At 30.6% G+C, this 15,898-nt stretch overlaps 3 protein-coding genes across 3 annotated transcripts; all 3 read right to left on the bottom strand.

Moving 5' to 3' along the window:
- Positions 1 to 212: 212 nt before the first annotated feature.
- On the bottom strand, positions 213 to 7,845 carry LOC145750656 (zinc metalloproteinase-disintegrin-like ohanin). Its single transcript, XM_082566732.1, has 22 exons — positions 7,759 to 7,845; positions 7,546 to 7,676; positions 6,948 to 7,109; positions 6,440 to 6,525; positions 6,136 to 6,293; positions 5,480 to 5,565; positions 5,235 to 5,396; positions 4,733 to 4,885; positions 4,418 to 4,551; positions 4,071 to 4,262; positions 3,688 to 3,847; positions 3,401 to 3,515; positions 3,222 to 3,327; positions 2,892 to 3,069; positions 2,722 to 2,784; positions 2,531 to 2,639; positions 2,225 to 2,425; positions 1,957 to 2,065; positions 1,715 to 1,876; positions 1,345 to 1,626; positions 751 to 929; positions 213 to 577 (listed from the first exon to the last, which is right to left on the bottom strand). Exons 1-22 carry the CDS (start codon positions 7,814 to 7,816, stop codon positions 366 to 368), a joined length of 3,198 nt encoding a protein of 1,065 aa, XP_082422858.1. The 5' UTR covers positions 7,817 to 7,845; the 3' UTR covers positions 213 to 365.
- A 5,207-nt stretch (positions 7,846 to 13,052) lies between these two features.
- Positions 13,053 to 13,854, bottom strand: LOC145751180 (uncharacterized). Its single transcript, XM_082567280.1, has 3 exons — positions 13,767 to 13,854; positions 13,610 to 13,684; positions 13,053 to 13,502 (listed from the first exon to the last, which is right to left on the bottom strand). The coding sequence occupies exons 1-3, from the start codon at positions 13,777 to 13,779 to the stop codon at positions 13,108 to 13,110; spliced, it is 483 nt and encodes a 160-aa protein (XP_082423406.1). The 5' UTR covers positions 13,780 to 13,854; the 3' UTR covers positions 13,053 to 13,107.
- A 218-nt stretch (positions 13,855 to 14,072) lies between these two features.
- LOC145751017 (uncharacterized) lies at positions 14,073 to 15,692 on the bottom strand. The gene is made up of 2 exons (XM_082567086.1): positions 15,587 to 15,692; positions 14,073 to 15,442 (listed from the first exon to the last, which is right to left on the bottom strand). The coding sequence occupies exons 1-2, from the start codon at positions 15,624 to 15,626 to the stop codon at positions 14,232 to 14,234; spliced, it is 1,251 nt and encodes a 416-aa protein (XP_082423212.1). The 5' UTR covers positions 15,627 to 15,692; the 3' UTR covers positions 14,073 to 14,231.
- Positions 15,693 to 15,898: the final 206 nt, after the last annotated feature.

Here is a 15,898-nt window from a genome sequence, read left to right as displayed (position 1 = left end):
GCTATCTTATAAAGAAATATTTCTCACGTGCAAAGATTGAACTATACTTTTTTTACTTAACTTAAAAAATCATACATTTACAACTTTTCTTTTCAAATTTATTTTTTATACATTCAATATTTTTAACAGTACACTTTTACTTTTAGTAAAAATGAGATCATTAAGTTTTTAAGCAGGTCAGTTTATTTAAACATCGTTTAGGTTAATAAAAAAAGAAAAAAGTGCTGTTCAAAATCAAACATTAGGAAATAATACAAGTGAATAAAAATAGTGTTTGAAATCGTTAACAAGTCACTTAAAGCTTGCTGAGTAGTTAAATGAATACGTTAAAAAGTACAATGGTAATGTTTGCTGTATTAATAGGTTTACGCAGAGATTTGGCACATTTTTTTTTGCATATCAATTTTTAAATTGTCCAGTTCGTCATAACTTTGCGCAGTGAATATAAATTCAGGTCTTGATGCAATAAGTGCAAGATTTTTTGAAACAGATTTTCCTTTTATTCCTACGGCAAACACATTGGTGGCCTCTTGTAAACGTCTTGCACTAGAAGATACTATTGAATCGGATGATCGACCTGTAAAATAAAAAAAGAAATGTATATTTCACAGTTATATTTAAAAGCTTAAACTAATATAAAAGCCTTGAAGAATCAAACACCGGGGAATTTTCCCAAAGGCCTTTAGAAACATCGTGTATGGTTAAGCATTTATATTGCTTAATTAAATATACAAACAATTTTTTAACTACCTCCTGATAATATGATCGTAATCTGTAATGCTCCTGGCCTTGGTTTCGTTGCCGGAGTTGACTTCGCAGACCCAAAAAAACTTGAATAAACAAAATCGACCATTCGACCGGCGTAAGAAGGTCCGCCACCATATCTTAAATATCTCAAAGCTCCGACCACATTTGGCGTGAGGTCGAACCTAAAAAATAAAATATAAGTTTTCTGTTTTTTGCAGAATTACCTACTTTTTAACTTTTTTTTAAATCAATATTACTTAAACACTGTGTGTTTTATTTTTAATTAAAATTTGGGATCACTTGTACTTTACAGTTCGGTACTGCTTAATTTGTTTCTGTACTTTACGGTACTGACTAATTTTTTTCTTACATTACGGTTCTGCCTAATTTTCTAACGTACTTTACTAGCCTGCCTAATGCTCTCTTGTAGTTTACAGTCCTAGGTAATTCTCTTGTATATTTAGCGGTTTTCGCTAATTCTGACCAGTACCTTACGATCTGAGCTAGTTCTCTCTCGTACTTTACGGTCCTATGATTTGTTGAAAACCGTTAAGTACAAGTGATCCAAAATTTAATAATATGAATTTTATCCATTACCTATCGTAATTGAATATTGTCCCTGCTCTGCCAGAGTATTTAACCGCGGCAACCCTCGTTGCTTCCGGGTTGCTTATATTAAGTGCTGGGAACAATTGAAGAAAATCGACCATGAAATCTTTAACTTTATTAAGATTTTTTGCTCCGGTAACACTAGAGATATCATACACAAAAAGAAAATCTATAGGTCGTAGTTGACATCTTAGATACACCGTAACGGAACGTGGCAAACTGGTGTAGCTTACAATTCTGTTAAGAGAGTTATTACGTCGTTCGGTTACCCTAAAAAAAGAATTCTTTTTTGAATTGTTCCTATTTAAAACAATACTATAGCAAGTTGATGCAGTACAGAAATGTTAAATCCACTTACGTTACTTGAACTTCATAAGTTTTTGAAGAAGTTAGGTCTTTAATTTCAACATAACTGTCTTTAATTCTGTTCATGTTTGAAACAACCGAATCATCGCTTTTGTCAATAATTTGTACGTTAAACCAATCAGATGTTGCAAGCTTTTTCCAGGAAATTCTTACGCTGTAACACAAAAATCAAAACCTATAGTTTCAACTTAACTTCTAAATACAATTCTAGTTATTATGCAGTTGCTTACTAACCTTGTTGGAGAGATTGCCAATGCTTTAACTCGAGTAGGTGCTTCTGCATTTAATGTTCTTACTCGTAATCTGGCCGATGGAGATTTTCTTTCTCCATTGATAGCTTGCACTGAAAAATAATTAGAGTTTACTAACTGTTATAGCAGATATACTATGTTATATATTATGTAATGGGTAACAATTGTAAAAAAACGATGGCTATACCAATAGAAAATGAAATAGCTGTGATAATTATTGTAACTTAAACTTAAATCATTTTTAAATTAACCTCTTGCTGTATAGAATGTGGCACGTATTAAATCGGTGAAGGTAACATTCGTTTGATCAATAACGGTTTTAGACTCAACGGTCACCCCACTCTGTGACAGACTAACAGTGTACCCCACAGCTCCTAGCGTGGGTAACCATTTAAACGTAACAGACTTTGTTGTAACTTCGAAAGCTGCAAGTTCTTTTGGAGCAACTTTAACTGTTAAAAATTTTTTTTTTTTAATTTATTTTGAATATTATTTTAGCTGTTTGTAATCTGATTTTTTAAACAAATATCTACTTTTAAAATTGGACATCAACTTACGCCTTATTTCAACGTATCCACTATTAATACTCCCTCCTCTTCCAGGGGTATCACAGTTAGGTGGCGCCCAACCTTTATTGCAATGACAATTTCCCTCGTTGTTACAGATCTGGACAATAAATTATCACTCAATTATTTGCTAACATTGAAAAAAATTTAAATGAAAAATTAACGTTATGATAAATTCTTACCCCATTTTTATTGCAAGAACAAGTGGTTTTCGGAATTGGCAGGCATTCTCCGTTATTGCATGCCTATAAATAAAAAACATAACTAAATACTACATTTATTTTTTTTAAATATACAAGGTATTAAACGTGAATAAATTCTGGTTTTTATAGGACCAGGCGGTAATAGTTACCCTGTTTGTTCCGCATTTAGTTCCGTTTCGTACAAGATTAGGAGTTCTAGGATCGGACCACAAGTACTTACAATCGGTTACTGTTCTTCCAAGGCGGAAGCCAGTCGATGCATAAGTTGCTGAAATAATTGGAGTATCTCGGCCTCCTACGCAGTGTAACTTGCCACATTCCTCGTTCCTGTAGAAAAAAAACAATTTTACAGGTTTGTTCAAATTTTAAAGGTCTTATTTTCTTTGTATCATTTATAAAGTAATATTTATAACGTAAAACCAAAGTTTTTATACTTAAGTGGTCAAAAAAAATTAAATTTAAATGTAACATTTTCTCACCCTCTTGTACAAGGAATAAATCTTTTTCCATCCCAACCGCAATTTCCTCTTTGGTCGCCTCTTCTATTTATTAAACTAAAACAAATGTCGGGTCCGGAAACAGCCCCTAATATCAACCACAGAGTTAATTTTTATGGAATTTAAATGCATTTTTAATTGTGTATGTGATCAACACTTACCAGCACCCCATATACTACTACAAGTGTTGTCGGACATAATGCAATTACCACCGTAACATAAATTTTTTCCCTCGTTACAGGATAAACCGTTTTGGACATGAAAGTCATTGGGACACTACAAAAATAAATTAATATTTAAACAAAAGCATTTTTAAATAGCTAACCACAAGTGCGGTAATTGTTCCTTAAGGGTATAACCAACCCAATCTATTGAAATGTAGCATGACAATTATGGTTTCTTGTAAATGACTAACTAAACAACGAAAATTAATTTCAAAAAAACTTACAGTGGCCGACATTCCTGTGCATTGTTCTGGCAAATCGCAAGGACCTGCACGTTTTCTGCATTCCGTTCCAGGAGTTTGATATTGACATCGGGAACAACACAAACCACTATCACATTTAGCTCCTGCTACTAACTTACATGTTCTTGCATTACAGCAAGTGCTATAAGGGATAAGGGAGAGTATAGAGTTAAAAATTATAGTTACAATGTTTTTTACATTTGTTTTCAATGGGTTTTATAGCAGATTATTCGAGATGATTCAAGGCGATATATTACGTGTAAACGTTGTTAATAATATCGCTATAAGAACTTTGTAAAATAGTTAAAATGGTTTAAGTATTTCCAAACGAAGATTTTTTTATTTAATTTAACAGAAAAACAAACCTTCTACATTCTTTGGGCGAGCCACAATCGCATTCTTCCCCTTTTTCAACAATTTTATTTCCGCACTGAATTCCGCCGTAAGTATTTTCAGTGTTCGGAACATTGAACAAGCAATTTGCATACCCGAGGTCCAGGGTTCGATCAAGTTCTAACTCACTGCACGATGACCAATCTTTTGCTGGGCTTCGACCACTACAGTATTAAAAAATATTGTTAAGATAAAATATTTTAAAAAAATGTATTTTTTTACCAGGTAATTTTTCTTATACTGAATTATATTTTCCTAAAATAATATCATACACCAAAATTTGATGTTTTCGCTTGCTGTTGGTAGTTATCTAACTAACCTCGTAACGGCATCCATAATACAGTTTCTATTTGGGCATCTACACCCTCTTGTATCGTGCCCCATTCCCAAATTGTGACCAATTTCATGAGCCAAGGTGGTAGCAACTCTTGTAGATCGAAAAGGTCCGCCTCCCTGCCACAAACAAATTCTAGTTTAAACAAAAGCTAAAAAGTCACTTTTATTTTTTCAATATTTGTATTTTAGTAAAAGGTATTAATTAAAATTGTAATCACGTTATTGGCTACAAGTTAATTAAACGTTAAAGCTATTTTATTGCAGATTATGTCGGGGTAATTTAATTACTAAAATCTACCATTGTAACGCCGACTCCACCGTTTGTGCAGATCGTTTGTGAATTGGCATGGCCGACTGTGTTGCCATTAAAGTTACCACCGTATATAAGATGAACACTGTCAACCCGCCTCTTAATATTCCGAGCCCGATATCTTTGAAATTCATTCAGAACCTACAAATCAAGATATTAAAAAGCTTTAAGTGCTAAAATGAAGAGTTTTTCAATTTTGTAAGTGATGTTCAAAGATATCGGGAAAGTTAGTAAAAAGTAACTTTTAAAGTACGTAAAAAGTACTAAGTTAGCGTAGTGAGTGTATACATGTTAGTACTTTCTACGTCATCACAAACAGGTATTCCCTTTTCTTTTTTTTATTTAAATTCAATTTGAAAAAAAAGTTGTATAACTTAGTAAGTTAAAGTATTTAAAGTTTTTTGTGTTTAGTGACACCGAGAAATATGTAATACATACATTTGAGATATATTTTTTAAGTGACTTTGAGTTATCAATTTAAAATACTTACTCTTAGGGAGTCCCTGCTTTTGGGTATTTGGTCTCTAACGTCCCAAACCTCCAAATGAGAAAACACAAGATTTATCCCAAGTTTTCGGTACAACCCGGCAGCGTGGTTCACAATCTTTTTCATCGTTTCAGATAATTCAAGTCGAGATTTATATTTGTCGGCCTAAAAAAAATTGAAATTTAAATTAAATAAAAACCTTATTTACATCTTAAAAGATTTTTAAAATAATAAATAAGCATGGTTACCTCAGCTTTATCGACCACCAACATCAGTTCAAGATACATTTTTCTTTCTCTGTCAATCGCTCTTTTGTTTCGAATTTTGTGAATATCTTTAAAGAGTAAACATATGTGATATTATTGAAACCGGTTATACTATTTACTGTGCTGTTTACTTGGAAAGCAAAAGGTCGTACCGAAAGTTGGAATATGTTGTGGTAAAATCTAATGAACCATATGATTTTATCAAGAATAACCTATAGGAAGAAGGGCGTACAATGCACATGCGAACAACGCAATTACAAAAGACTAATTTCAAACTATTCTAATGATTATCTTTGTAATAATACACAGGACTTATTGAACACCTTATTTTATTAACAAAATAAAATGAAAATTATAATATAAAAAATAGGGTTTTATTTATATATTTGATATTAATATATTATTTAGGCTATTTATTCTTTATTTATGCTATTCATGCAGTTATTTTGCCATTGGCATTATATAACCACGTTAAACAAAATTGTTTCTTTAACATCTCAATCCGTTACCCAATGCAAAGGCATCTTTGTTTTCAGTAACGCTTAAAATTGGTGGAAATAAGCCGTTAAACTATATTTTTTTATATTGAGGTGGATTAATTCTTTTAAAGTAAATTTATGGTTTACTTATCCGCTTACCTCTTTCAGGATTTTCAACTTTATGGATTCCGTTATTTCTGCAAGTTACGGGCCGTTGGGTTTCTACGTAATCGTGGTGTTTATATATAACGTGTTGATCATCATCTGTCGTTAGTGGTTTAACAATGAACGTGTTTTGAGGTAAAAATACCGTAGCACTACAACAAAAAACAAATCGATTTGTATATTTTGTAAACAAAATTTGACTGGAAAAAATAGTTGTAAAAAGGCCGGTGCTATTTAATTATAATCCCTTTTGCATAGCTTTGTTACTGAAGGTGTAGAAATGATGTTGGTCACTTACCTTAGACCTCCGTTGCAAGTACTAGCAGTTACGTAACTTCCTTCAACTCCCTTTACAAATCCTTGGTAGTAACAATGATTAGTAACCTGTTGTAAATATAAATTTATACTTTATGAATATCATTAATACGTGAATACATTTGTCCGCGTAGGCCTAGTTATTTAATGCAAATTTGACCGGTTCAGTCTTATACTAAATTAGAAGATTTTAATCTATTTCTATCACGTTGTTTGGTCTGTACATTAACACGTGCTGTTTCTGTGGTTAAATTAAAGTAATTACTGTTTACGTCAAAATCGATTTCATGAGTCATGCAAGTGCTTAAAATTCAGTTCAGAGTATTGTTTTAAGTTTTACAAAACGTGACTACTGTTAATTGTCCTTTGAAATGCATGTACGAAGGTCGTTATGTAAAAACAATGTCATCTACCAAACGTGATGTTTGACTATTTAGTCTAAATTTTTATGTGTTGTTCTTAGGAAAAGAAAATATTTTATTTTGTCTTACATCATTTTTCGTTTCTTTTCCGGTTACATCATCGGTTAAAGTGTCAAAGGTCTGACCAAAGGAGGGTGAAAACAAAAAGTCATTCAACGACAATTCAATCATGTGATTCGTTCCGTTTAGTTCAATTGTAAAAAATGTTCTTTTTTGGTGTGATTTCGTGTCCTGGAAAAATGCAAAATCATTATTTTGTAATAGAAATGTATTATATAAAATGTCACGACACGGGTATTGTGGAGATGGAGTTCTTAGAATAAAGGGAATTTTTATTTTGGTAACATTTAAAAAACGGATATCCGTATTAGTAGTTATATGCAATTTACATTTAAGGTTCAAAACAAAAATAGAATGTAAGAGCAGAATTTAAATGCTACAAATCAAAGTTCATTTAATAACATTAAAATTATTAAGCAATATTTGTATTTTAACCTAAAAAACATTTGTCAAGTTTTAGTCCAACTGTACAAAACTAAAAGAATAAAATTTTTATTTAAATTTTTTAAGCAAGTGCAATTTTTTAAACTAGCTTATACTATTTTAAAGATGCATTAAATTATCATTCACGTTAACAAATTTAATTTTTATTGTATATATTCAATACCTCATCAAGTAATGTACTGATATTGTTCTTTTTGGTTTTAAAATCGTTGTCGGTAAATTGCAACGGTTTAACTATTTGATATTGTTTTAAAGACTGTAGAAGTGGGTGTGATTTTTCGGCGTCAAACGTATCTAAAAAAGTCAAAAATAAAAAATGTCACACTACGAGAAAAATAATTTGATTAATAAAGATAAAAACTGATATCTATCTTACCTTGAGTGTTGACAGCAGCAACAAATAAAGAAAACGCGAGAAAAATATATTGAAACATTATTTATTCTATAAACACAGTCTAAAACTGAACAAAATAAATAATTTCATAAAAAAAATTAAATTACGTAAAAAATGGTTTCAATTATTTTAAAAACTTTTTTTGTTAATGTTTTTATGTTTTAGAAACAATTATGCGTTAACATTTTCACAAGATTTAGCTAAAAAAAGTCTGAGTTTTTTAAAGTCGTTAAACATATTTTTATCAAAATTTTCCTCAAACAAAAGTTTTTTTACAGTTTTTCATACAACCTTTTTTCAATTTTTCAGAATATTTATACAATAATTATATACGTACTATTTACAGTGCTATAGGTTATAAACAAATCTAATTTTACAACACGCAAAAAACTGAATTATTTTTTTCGTAATTATAAACCTATACTAACTTAAAGTTTAATATTGATATAGGTTATGATGACGTCTGAACTGCAAATTTAAAACTAAATATGTTTTTTATATAAAACACTTCTTATATATATTAACGATTACTGCAATTATTCACAGCTTAGCCTATGACAAAATCTCGTAGATTTTTACTAATTATTCACCAACATGACTTGTTTAGTTAGATGATTCATGTAAAAATTTCGACGGTTTTCTTTCGGTTGAAATCCAGTGTAACAACATTTTACCATCAATAGCTCCGAGCTAGTTAGGCCGTTTATCGAGTCACTATTTTGATATTTTTGCAAAGCTTATTTATACGATTCAGTAAAATTTTGCATTACGGGTTTTCTGCTGACATTTAATGAATAAGATTACCGAAATGTACGTGGTAGGGCTTTTACTATAGCAAATGGACGTTGCTGAACCGTACGCGTTATTTTTAGTAATTTACCACTTTGCATAAAGGTTATTCTATATTATTGAAAAACGTGTTTTACACTAATAGCCCGACGATTGACTTTTAAGACATCCGTCGTAAATCTGGACAACAACATAATTAATTACATGTAAATTGTGTACTTTTTTACTTTAAAAATAAGTTGTGTTGGCTTACTATTATAAGGTAATCAACCGTATACTTCAAATGATTTACATCTTTACCAGGAAATACGTAATTCAGGAAACATATTTCGGTATTGATTTGGTCGTCGTGTAAATAATATTTGATGCCGCAAAAGTTATTTTATAAATCTGAGATTTTATATTCAGAACTAAAATAAACTATAAAAGGAAATTTTTATCTTGTGCCAATTGACTAAACGTTTTAAACCATAGTTAGCGTTTTTTGGCTTTTTTCATTATACCTTGGTAAACAATGAAGTTTCAATAACAGATGAGTTGACCTACGTAGCAGTTTTTCTTTATTATTATTTGCATTTGCCTAACATGGTTTAACAAGGCAATGATTAATATTGAGATGTTTTTAAAGTAATAAAACTTTATAACAAAGAATTCGGCTCGTATTAATGAAAATAAAGTAAGTACGGGTTACGGTAATTTTCTGTGTTTAGTTAAGGTCGTATTTACATTAATTTTAAAGAACTTTTGTACCTGTTGTCAGTAAAGACAGCATACATGTTTAAGAAGTGCTACGTAGCTTTTTATTACAATAGTCTAGCGAATGGCGGCAGTCACTTTATAAAATAAATTTAAAGTTACGGTTATTTTTTTAATACGTCATTATTCTTTTAAAGTTCTTTAATAGGCGTTTTAAAAAAGTTAGTTAAAGAGATTTAAAAGTATTTAAAAGCAGTATGTAAGCTAGCATATATTATATAAAGTAATTTAGTTTATGTTTTAAATTACTTTTTTGTTTGTTTATTTAATTAGCAAACAAATAGGATTTATACATAATAATGGATACAGAAGATGAGATTATTGAACAACTTAAAAAAATTTGTGACAAAAATGGAAAAGAAAAATTCCCAAAGCAATCTGCAAAACTTTTTTATAAACTTGGTTTAATTTACAAAACCAAAGGTTTACAACAAGCTGACAAAATTAAGTTAATTCAAAGTTCAGCTTTGCTAAATGCGTCTATTGTTAGAAAACCTGAAAATTTGGAAAATATTAAACGAGATCTTCGTCAATTTTGCTCTGAATTACTTAAAGCTGCAAATGCAGCCAACCAAGAGGCAGACTTAAATATATACTCTAACAGAATCGCAAAAGATGTTGCAGATATGAGAAACAAAGTTAGCAATATACTTATAACAATTCCACAGATTCCTGAAGACATATCTGATGAAGAATTTACAAAACTTAAAAATCAAAAACTGAAATCTATCGGCAACCTACAAAATATTATACGTGAAAATTATATCAAGATTATGAAACATCTTGCTGGGTTTTGTGAAGAAATAATGGGTAATCCCTCATGTGAATACTCTTTAATTGGACTTGGATCAATTTCGCGACGGGAAATAACTCCATACTCCGATTTTGAAAACGTGATAGTTTTAAATGATAATATCACAGAATTGCTTGAAATCCAACAAAAAAAAGTAAAGGAATATTTTAGGTGGTTTGCTGTAATCTTTCAAATTATTTTGATTAACCTAGGAGAAACTATTCTTCCTGCTGTTTATATTTCAAGTTTAAATAGTGGGGATTTAACTAAATTTAACTTTTATGATGCAGTTACACCAATGGGCATTTCATTTGATGGAATGATGCCACATGCTTGTAAATCTCCACTAGGAAGACAAGTTGAAACAAAAAACAAACAATTTACACTTGAACTAATTCAAAATGTTAGCAAAATGGCAAGTTTTGTGGGGTCAGATGAAAATATAAAGAATGGTTACCACTTGGCTGATATGTTGATGACGTCATGTTTTATTGCTGGAAATCAACTATTATATCAGCAGTTTCAAAAAAACGTTGATAAGGAAAAGTTGTTGTTGAATATAATGCAATATAGATTATCTGTAGAGGAACAAATCAATAAAAATAGAAAAGATTTTGACGTTATCAACCAATTAAATAATTTAAGGGGTTGCAAAAATTTATACATAAAAAGAATGGTTTACAGAAGTTCAACTTTGTTTGTTTCTGCAATCGGTAAAATCTATGGCATAAAAAATGCCTGTTGCTTTGATATTCTAGAAAGTCTTATTCAAGATAATAAATTAACTAAAGAAGTTGGTTGTGATCTTAAATTTGCCATCGCTGTTGCATGTGAAGTACGATTAAGAATTTACATGGATAAGAAATCACAAGACGATACAGTTCAACAATCAGAAATAAAAATTAGATTCATAGACGACACGGTTGGAATAAAAAGCCTTGTTGAATATTTTTTAAACATTATTACATTTCAAAGAAATTTATTCGACTTAAATAAAATAGAAAAACCTGAAATAGTTTTAGTTCCAGCGATATGTTACGTTTTAAGTTCTTATGCATTTGCTATAAAATGGTGGAATCGCGAAAGATGCAAAACTGAGTTTACTAACAACTCGAAAAAAGATGTCGCTAATTGTCAATATTGGATTGCACTTTGCAAATATGAGCTAGGTGAATATAAAGAAGCATTAACCGATTTTCAAACTTTACTTGAAAACTATCAACAAATTGATAAGAATCCACCTAAAGACGGTAAAGTTAGTTATCATTATTATTGGATTGGATCGTGTAATTATAAGCTAGGTAAATTTAAAGAAGCATTAACCAATTTTAAAACTTCACTTGAAATCCACCAACGAATTGATGACTTTCCAACTAAGGTTACTGATATTGCTAATAATCATTTTTGGATTGGTTCGTGCAATTATGAACTTGGCCAATATAAACAAGCATTATCCGATTTCCAAACTTCACTTGAAATTTACCAACAAATTGATAATGATCCAATTAAAAGCAAGTATGTTGCTTATCGTTATTACAGAATTGGAATGTGCAAATATCAACTTAGTCAATTTAAAGAAGCATTATTCGATTTTCAAACTTCACTTGAAATTCACCAACAAATTGATGACGATCCAACTAAAAGCAGTAAGATTGCTTATCGTTATTATAGAATTGGATTGTGCAAATATCAGCTTAATCAATATAAAGAAGCAATATCCGATTTCCAATCTTCACTTGTAATCCATCAACAAATTGACGACGATTCAACAAATAGCAGTAAAGTTGCTTTTCGTTATTATGGAATTGGACTGTGCAAATATGAGCTCAGTCAATATAAGGAAGCTTTGTTTAATTTTAAAACTTCACTTACGATCTACGTACAAACTGGCCAGCATCAGGAAATGATTATGAAATGTCAGGACTGGATTGGAAGGTTATGAGCTTACGTAATTTATTTTAAAATTTGTTGTAAAGAAGTGGTAACCCAACCCAATTTTGGTCAGTTATCAGACTTCGTTAAGTTAAAAATAATACTCTTATAGTTTTTTGCTTTTGGTTTAAATTTAAATTTATGCCTATTTGTGCCATAAAACTTTATATTTGTAAATCAAACTTTTTGTAAACTTTACTTATATTTAAAAAAAAAATTTATTACATTTTTTGTAACTACGTTTAATTACTATTTATGTCGTTTTATTTTGGGCAAAGTTTATGCACCAAAGTTTAAATTTTGGCGCACATTTGTACGTTGTTAATTTTAAATTTAAATAATTTTACAAAATTAATTTCATAATAACTTTGGCGCTATAGTAAAATTTTATTTTACCATTACAATCGCAACAGTCTTATTTTAAAATATTATTTCAAATAATCAGTATATACAAAAGTTATGACACTTTTATAAAATTCCGCACAAAATTGGAACTGAAAAAAACACATTTTATTTGTTTCGTTTTGGTCTTACTATTTTTTTTAAAAGAACGAAACTAACCGCAGTTTATATATGCGCTATGTAGCGTGACATCAGCGGTACATTTTTTCGAAAAAACCTAAACCCTTTTACTTAAATATTTTTATCACATATCAAAAAATACAGAAGACGAAATTATTAAAAAAAAATTTTCAGGAGATTTCTTTTCCATATAGGTTAAAAATTGTTTATGATCTTTTAAAAGCTTAACTTTTTCTCTACATTTTTCGGTTTGGTAAAAAGAAAACCACGAAGCAGGTTTAGAATTTTTCTGTCCGCAAGAATTTATCTTACGTTATTTTAATCTTTTACAGATTTATTTATTTAACAATGTATTGAACTTTTGATAATTTACAGTACCAACTTATAATATTAAAACTAACTATTTGTTAAAGTTATGTATTCACATACAGTAATATTTTGCATACGAAACCAAATTCGAAATAAATTATTAAAAAGTTGATAATGAATATATTTCGTAAATATTTGTGTTTCTTATGTTTCATAAAATATTTAGTTTCTTATGTTTCATAGCAAAGTAAAGTCCATATAACACAAGTTATTACACATATAAACAAGCTGTTGATTGTTACTCTATTACAGGCTAAGGATGTTGTTGTAATTTCTTTATCTTTTGTTGTTATAGTTTCTACAGCACTTCCTTCATCTTCAGTAAAATCTATAGATGTTGAATAACTTGAATCTGTTACTGTATTGGCTTCAAAAGTTGCTGTTATGTTTCTTTTGACTGTTTGTATTTCTGTTGTAACCGTAGTAGATGTGACATTAGTTGTTACTGGAGATGTTGCAACTGTGAGTGCCTCAGTTGCATTAAATATCTCCGATGAAGTGTTGTTGCTCCTGGAATACATTACCTGGGTAGTGACTTCAAAATACGTTTGACTCCTGATTAGCACTAAAAAAATATAATTTACAATTTAAGTACGAAATGTACTCTTCTTTGTGTTTAAATAAAAAATTAACTATAGCCACTGCTCTATAACTTATTTAAAACGTACTTACCCAATCTAAAAACGACAAAAATGTAAATTTTGAACATCGTGATTATAAATCTTTTTTTTACTTGCTGCTTAAAATCTACAAAATAGATGTTTTAATATTTTAAAATAAAATTTTACTAGAAAAAATGGGGAATTTTATCATAAAACATTACGACTACCTTTAAAATGCATTAGTATTCACTGTAAAAAATATATTAATATATGACAACCTCTTCATTTTATTGCCTTACTAGCCCTCAAGCATTCACTTTTTTGCTATTTAATTATTTCAGGAACTTTAAACCAAAAGTAAGCCGACAAAGAATTTTGTGGTCTTAAAAAATTCGTCTTTTACAATTGTCTTTTATAGATCTTAATCTTTTATAGATCTTCGGTATATTTATTTAAACAATACAATGCATTGGTAAGTACAATATGTTAAGTATACTAAAATAAAATCAACCCAAATATATTTGTAACAAATTTGTATTTACATACAATAAATTTTTCGCATAAGACACTAGTTTAAAAACATTGTGATAAAAATACAATAAATATATAACGTAAATAATATTCATTTTATATTCTATCAAGCATATCTAAAATTAAAGTTTTCTAAAAGCAAAACAAATTGATTTTGAGTGTTATGTTTCATAGCAAAGTCCAGTCAAAATAAAAGAAATGATTACAAACATAAATAGACTGTTTAGTGTTACTCTACTACAGGCTGACCGTGCTGATGTAGTAGTAGTAATAATTGTCGACGAAGGAGTTGTAGTGGTTGTTATACTAGTTGTTGGAACGGTTTCTGTTAAAGTGCCGCTTGCTGTTGTTAATTCGTCCGACGTTGTTGTAACATTTCCAATTGTTGAGTTAGTTTCTTCTGCTGTTGTTGTTGCACTACCAGCGGCTGTTGTTGTGCCTGAGTTTGGCAAGGTTGTGTCACCTGCGACTGTTGTCGTTGTTGTTACCGTACTTGCAATTGTTGTTGTTGTAACTGATGAAATAGCACCTACGACTGTAGTTGCAATATTTTCTGTATCTGTTGATGAAGGGCCTTCGGCTGTAGAAGATCTTGCGACTGTTGTTGTAACACCACCTGCAGCAGCGGTAGTACCTTCCTCTGTTGTTGTTGCAGTGCCTTCGGCGGTTGTTGCTGCATCACCTGCGCTCGTTGTTGATGTAGCTACTCCAAGTGTTGTTGTTGATCCATCAGATGTTGTTGTAACACCTGTAATAGTTGTTGTAGATCTATCTGCTGTTGTAGCTCCCGCCGCTGTTGTTGTAATTGTACCTGCGGTAACTGTAGTGCTTTCTTCTGTTGTTGTTGCAGCTCCGCCGAGTGCTGTTGAAGTTACTTCGGATGTTTCTGTAGCATTACCGGTTGGTGCATTATTTGCTGCTGATGTAGTAGCAGCTAAGGTAGCAACTGCAACCGTTGTTGTTGCATTTTCGTTTGGTGGTGTGGCATTAACTTCCGCTGCTGCGGATGTTGTAGCAGTTTCTAATGTTGTTGTTGTGAAAGTTACTTCTGTTACTGTAGCAACCACTATTGTTGTATTACTAGAAACTGTTGTTGCAGCCTCCGCGGTTGTTGTATTACCTTCCGTTGCTTCAACCGAGGTTGTTGTAGCAGTTTCTCCTAATACAGTACTGATTTCAAAAGTTGATGTTACATTGTTCACGACTGTTGGCATATCTGATGTAGCCGTAGTAAATGTAACATTGTTCGTTTCTGCGGTCGTAACGTTTGTAGGTGACTCTGTTGCATTAAACATATCTGATGAGGTGTTGTTACTTGTAGATGACATAGTCTGGGTGGTAACTTCGGCAGAAGATTGACATCTGACTTGAGCTGTTAAAAAACATTGTGTAAGCACGAAATAAAAGACCATTTATACTGTATTACCAAATTATAAGTTTTGTTTGATATAATAATAAGTTATGTTTAAATACACGCTTTTTTAGTTATGGCTTATCATGTCTAAAATGTATTTACCTAATCCAAAAACGAGAAAAATGTAAATTTTCAACATCATTATTGCAAACTTTATAATTACAAGCTGCTGAATATCTACGAAATATAGCAAAACAGGTTACAGTATCTCAAAATAACAAATTTAAAGGATTAGGAGAGGTTTTTATAACAAAATATAACCACATATCGCGCGCATTAGCTTCCATAGTAACAAATATAACAATATGAAATGTTTGGGGGATGTCATTTTTCTATTGAAAAAAAGTTGACATTTTTTAGTATGGTAATTTTTCTATTGAAATTTGATTTTCAACGCCAGGTTAAAAGTACACA

The sequence above is a fragment of the Corella eumyota genome, chromosome 4, assembly GCF_963082875.1.
Source record: "Corella eumyota chromosome 4, kaCorEumy4.1, whole genome shotgun sequence".
Classification (NCBI taxonomy): Eukaryota; Metazoa; Chordata; class Ascidiacea; order Phlebobranchia; family Corellidae; genus Corella; species Corella eumyota.
This window is presented reverse-complemented; position numbering and strand designations above follow the sequence as displayed.

Excerpts from the sequence above, each read along its gene's own strand:
- LOC145750656 (XM_082566732.1), bottom strand. The coding sequence starts at position 7,816 with ATGTTTCAATATATTTTTCTCGCGTTTTCTTTATTTGTTGCTGCTGTC. Across the intron at positions 7,110-7,545 it reads TCAGTACATTACTTGATGAG|GACACGAAATCACACCAAAA; the intron begins GTATTGAATATA and ends GCATTTTTCCAG. Across the intron at positions 4,552-4,732 it reads GTGGAGTCGGCGTTACAATG|GGAGGCGGACCTTTTCGATC; the intron begins GTAGATTTTAGT and ends TGTTTGTGGCAG.
- LOC145751017 (XM_082567086.1), bottom strand. The coding sequence starts at position 15,626 with ATGATGTTGAAAATTTACATTTTTCTCGTTTTTGGATTAG. Across the intron at positions 15,443-15,586 it reads TTTTCTCGTTTTTGGATTAG|CTCAAGTCAGATGTCAATCT; the intron begins GTAAATACATTT and ends GTTTTTTAACAG.
- LOC145751180 (XM_082567280.1), bottom strand. Across the intron at positions 13,503-13,609 it reads TTTTGTCGTTTTTAGATTGG|TGCTAATCAGGAGTCAAACG; the intron begins GTAAGTACGTTT and ends ATATTTTTTTAG.